Below are 5764 nucleotides of genomic sequence, written 5' to 3' on the forward strand. Positions count from 1 at the left end.
TCACTAAATGAAAAGAATGAGCAGTGTTGGTTAATAGCCAAGGAGATAGTTATTCAGGCCACAATCTGACCTAACATCTGGGTGTCATGAGAACCAGAAAGCAGTCTGGACTTTGTAAAAAATTTGAACCACATCAAATAAAAACAGTGTGACTATTAGAGCTTATATGTGAAGTAGACTTTGCTACTGTGTGAGTGCACAACAAAAAGAGAGAGAAAGGACAACTTCCTGCTTAAAGTGAAATTCTTACTGAATTCTGTCAGAAAAGTATAGAAATCTGTGACTTTCTTACACTCACTGCATTTTGTAGAACACGCCTTTTGTGCCCAGCTTCTCAACAGACTTGACTTTGATCTCATCTGAAAAATGGAAAATAGAAGATTAATACTCCCAAAAAGGTGCCTGATTATATACAGACAGCTATGTTTTTCAGTGAGAATGAGTGATATATTTGCCTTTTAATATTATATGATGTCAAAAAGCTCTTACTTAGTTTACTGTAAATAAGATCTCTCCAAGTTTTCATGTATGTACAGAGAAAGATTTTGGCCCTGTAATAGAAATACTTCACATCTAAATAAAATCAAGGGTGTAATGCCTGTAAGAGGAATTTCAAGATTATTGTGAAGATCGGAAGATATTTAAGTAGGTGGTGTCTCCTCAGACTGATATTCTCAGTTTAAGTAGGGGTGTCTCCTCAGACTGATATTCTCAGCAGAATTGCTTGAATAAGCCATAACACAGAATGTGCATCTATTTAAGGAAATGTTTTCAACCAACCAGGAGTGTGTATATTTTGCCCATATCACGTACCACAATGCCAGTCTACTGGTATGACCTGTCCTTAGAGAATGGCTTTGTCTTTGGAACAGTAAATCACATTGCAATTTACACATACGTATAATAAACCTAAGCTAATGGTAGCTCATCCTTTTGAAAATGAAGATTAATTAACTTGTAAAAGCCATGACTCTAACACCTGTTTTATTTAAAGAATTTAATCAACACACCAGAAATTCAGTAGTGAGAACCATAGCAATTCCATTGTACTTAAAAATACATTTCCTATTCGTCAAGCTTAAAATAAGTTCTGCTTAAAAATAAGCAATTGACAGCAACCTAAAATAGCAGTAACAAATTCCATAGAATGAGGCACTTGTGCTATAGTGCCTCAAGCAAATTTATAAGCAATTTCCTAGAATATTCTCGGAGTGTAAAGCATGCAGTTATCGGGAATCTCTATTACAGATTCTGGCCTCATTTTTTCCTCCTAAATGTTTGTGACAAAAGTAAAGAAAGTAAATGCAAGTAAAACACAGCAAAATTGATTTGTGAAAGCAAACTGCCTACCTGGCATGGTGCCTATTAGTATAGAACAAATAAATTACATAGATCTTTAGACAATTCTATAATTTGTACTCTGACAAAAATACTACCAGTGGATATCCTCTTACAGGTTAGGAGTTCACAGTGCTGTTAGATTTTCTTCAGTGGTAAAGGAAAGATAAAGCTTTCTGATTAAAGGGTTCAGGAGAATAAAGAGACAAACACTTCAGGATATATTTGTCCATCTTTATATAGTCTGCTCATTTTGGCACAAGTAATAGCTGTTGACTCTTAAATTGTTCAGAGTTGATGGGTGTCCTATGATTTCTTTCTGGTTCTGAGTGAGACAGCAGACTTCAGTAGGCTTTTATTTCCCAGTTCCTGGATGGAAGGCACTGAGCACTTGTCCAGTTCTCCCTTCTCTTCTTGAAAATCCTGATTCCACTTTAAATTTGATACTGGAGATACTGACCTACCTGAGCTGTTGACTCTTAAATTGTTCAGAGTTGATGGGTGTCCTATGATTTCTTTCTGGTTCTGAGTGAGACAGCAGACTTCAGTAGGCTTTTATTTCCCAGTTCCTGGATGGAAGGCACTGAGCACTTGTCCAGTTCTCCCTTCTCTTCTTGAAAATCCTGATTCCACTTTAAATTTGATACTGGAGATACTGACCTACCTGCAGGGGACTACAATTAAAAAAAATAAAAATAAAGACTACAACTTTATAAACACACTAAAAAGGTGGGAAGAACACAGATACGAACAAAATAGTGCAACAGAGAACAATTGCAAAATACTATTCTAGTGTAACCACTGTACTATATATCATAAAATATGTAAAAATAAGATCATGCAGAAATAAAAGCTGCATTATAATAAATAATTTTTAACCTCTCCTACAGTACACAGAGACAAGCTTCTTACCTTTAAATTTTAAATCCAATATTTTTGAGACAGAACTTTCTTGCTTTAACAACTGTAAAATAGTCATAGACTATTTTCTTGATTTTAATCTTCATTAACTAGGCTTCTGAATCAGATATTAACTCATCACAATATTCAAACACAATTTAAAATGGTATCTTCATCTTACAAAAATGAGAATTTTATCTCCATCTTTCATAAAAATGATGCTCTTTGGTATCTCTTTCTGTGGTCTCTTTCTTGCTTTAACAACTGTAAAATAGTCATAGACTATTTTCTTGATTTTAATCTTCATTAACTAGGCTTCTGAATCAGATATTAACTCAGCACAATATTCAAACACAATTTAAAATGGTATCTTCATCTTACAAAAATGAGAATTTTATCTCCATCTTTCATAAAAATGATGCTCTTTGGTATCTCTTTCTGTGGTCTGTTTCATGGTTAAAATTCAGCCAAGACAGGATCAATGGTTTTCACTGGACGAAGTCCAACTTTTACTATAAGATTTATCTTTTCAGAAAACAAGACAAAGCTAGCAAAACAGCTGAATATTCCTTGGTACAGAGCTTTAATTGATAAGAATCAGTGATTTTAGTAATAATCATAATAACAATTTATACCTACTGAAAAGCTAAGCCTTTTGCTTCAGTACAATGACAACAATTTCTTGACTTTCAAAAATATAATTCTCTAAATGCTTCTGCTAAGACAAATAATATCCAGTACTAACAGATGAAGTAGTCCAATATTTTTAAAGCTTAATATCACACTCCTAAATATACAGGTAGAAACCCAAGTGTCTAAACCCTGGTCATCTCAAAGGGAAATACTGGTTCCTCTGCATTGTGTTTCCTACCTGAATGCAAAATAGTATTTTACCAGGCAAATAGGAAACAGCTGGTCTTTAATTACACATTTCTTTATCTCTCAATTTAAACAAACTTTCAATAAAATGTTAGCAAGGGCATTTAATAAGGTACTCACAACACTGTAAGTCTTGAGGGTTGTATTCTTCTTTCCAAGTGTTGCATTTGGTAAAACAAGGTGTGCTACTTTTTTTTCTTGCCAATCCATGAAACAAGACTGAAGGGCCTGAAGCAATCAGCCGACACACTTGGGAGGCTTAAAAAGGCCCTAGAGAACTAGCATCAATGAAGTAATTGTGTCCACGGCTCTATTTGGGGGAGTCCAGATAAATGACAACATCTGTATGTTTATCATCACTAAAATTCTTACACAGCTAAGCTCCTGGATATGTTCTACACACACTTTTACCCTTGGGTGAAACCATATTTCTTTTCCCTTGCAGAACACAGAGAAACAGACTTCAGAAAAGAAGAAAAAAGAAAAAGAAAAAAGGAAAAAACAGGGAGAGGGAAAAAAAGTAGTGATACACTTAGGGAAAAATAATCCGAAGCAGGTCCACATGATGCTCAACTCAAACTGGCAGTTACAGTCACAACTCAGGAAAACAATCTTGGAGCCATCACTGAGGGCTGTCTGGCATCAGTGGCTGGACAAGCAGTGGTATCCAGAAAGCCAAATACATCCCACATTGCTGAGATGGTATTGAGAAGATGACAATATATACCATTTCCCTAATATATGAAACCTCAGTGCCTCTGCATCTTTAGCACTGTACACAGTTCTGGTCTCCACATCTCAAGAAGGACATAGCAGAGTTAGAAAAGGTGCAAAAAATGGCAATTAAAATAATCAAAGTGATAGAACACCCAGATATGAGAAGAGATTAAAAAGTCTGGGACTCTTCAGTTTGGTGAGAAGGTGACTGAGGCAGGATATGACTGAGATTTTACTTAATAATGAATGTGAGCTATTTACCACATCCTGTACTTCTAGAAATAAGGGCCATCTGATGAACCAAGTAGGAGATCAGTTTAAAACAGAAAGAAAATTATTTTTTTACTCAGTAAATAGTGCATTTCTGGATCTTGCAGTCATGGGCAGCTGCAGAGGTAGATAGTATCAACATATTCAAAAAGGAATCAGACACATCCATTGACAACAGGTCCATAATGACTACTAAAGGGATTAGTTTGGGATGTATCTTCTAACAACCCTAAGAACAATTCTGGATGCCAGGGTACTACATGGGAGGAAATATCCAGGCTTGATACTACATAGGAGGAAATAGTCTGGCTTGTATGTTCTCCCTAAACAGCATTTCCTGTTGTCACTGTCAGAGAGCGTACTGAGCTAGATGATCTCACCCAGTAAGTCATTTCTTACTTTCTAGGGTTTTGTGTCTTTTGCAATTACTTCCTATTTAGTTGATTTTGAAGGAAACAGGTCCCTTGGGGAGGCATCCCATGAAAGTCTGCTAGGCATGGTGATCAACTGACAATGTAGTAGCAGGAGCAATTATCTCCATACAGCAGTGCTGCACTTTGGGTATGGAAAGGTTGTTCGGGGTTTTTTTCCCTATCACTATTTAAAATATTTGTGCCAAGTCCTGCTTTTTATCTTGTGTGGGAAAGAAGGAGGAAGAGAAGGGAAATATAAGCAAATTCCAACACAGGCATTGCCACAAGTAATTTGTGCATACATGGTTCACACAGTGGAATCCAAAACGCAGCATTTGCCCTCTATCTGTGGAAGGAGCACTAGGGTTCTTTGGGTGATAGTGATGAAAAGAGATATGAAATTACAAGAAATGAAAGAAAAGTCCTCCCTGAGAAAGGACCTGCCTGCAGGCAGCATGCTCAGAAAGAAGAGGAAACTGAAGTCTCCTGCAGCTCATACTCCATGCCTAGGTTAACATAAAAAAGAGCAGTAGCACTAGCATCACCACCTCTACCTCTTCAGGGCCCATTTCTGAGAAAGAGTAGTTTTCTATTTTTTTTATAAATCCTATCCTATGACACTCTGGAAACACTCCCTGACGTAGCTCTTCAAAAGGGCCTAGGCTGAAGACCAAGACCAGACATTTCTGGGCATGCTCAGCAGACAAAGTCTTAGGTGCCCATGGAGCCTGGAAGTAAGGATAGCAGTTTCCATACCTCCGGTTAGGGTGGCATGAAGCAGAATTTCTAGAACTTTGATTTTGGCATATAATGTGTACTTAAATCCTTTTTTGCATATAGACCCCTCACTTTTAATTCATACAAGAATGTTCAGCTGTTATAAACATGCATTATTACTCCATATGGAGAGCTTATTCTTTGCTAAGTAGCCTCTTTGAAAGCAGAAACCATTCAATGTAACAATGATGCTTTCAGACTGCAGCACAGCAAGCTACCTTGTGACTAGTAAATCTGAGAGCCTTAGAGGTCACAGCTAATGCAGAATCCTTAGTATTTGCATTACGGTTTTTTCTTGCTTCAGCTGAAGGATCAAGAGAGGCACTATGAAAGAAAACTCAGTATCTTGGGCAATCATCTGAAGAAATCAAATGACTATCCTAAATGTTAAACTTTGGACTTCAGTATTAATTGGGGGCTTATACGTTTGTTGTTTATGAACAATTATTTTCCTTTTTTTTCTCCCCTCC

General features: G+C 36.7%; 1 protein-coding gene across 1 annotated transcript in view; it reads right to left on the bottom strand.

Annotated features, from left to right (window-relative positions):
* Window positions 1-294: 294 nt before the first annotated feature.
* The window catches only part of STK33 (serine/threonine kinase 33), a gene marked incomplete at its 5' end in the record, with an annotated part of 35236 nt that continues 29766 nt past the window's right edge, over window positions 295-5764 (bottom strand). Inside the window, 2 exon segments of the mRNA XM_009288897.1 lie at window positions 295-359; window positions 2003-2012. Coding sequence (XP_009287172.1) covers window positions 295-359; window positions 2003-2012 — 75 coding nt within the window.

Source organism: Aptenodytes forsteri, unplaced genomic scaffold (assembly GCF_000699145.1).
Source record: "Aptenodytes forsteri isolate BGI_AS27 unplaced genomic scaffold, ASM69914v1 Scaffold8, whole genome shotgun sequence".
Taxonomy (NCBI): Eukaryota; Metazoa; Chordata; class Aves; order Sphenisciformes; family Spheniscidae; genus Aptenodytes; species Aptenodytes forsteri.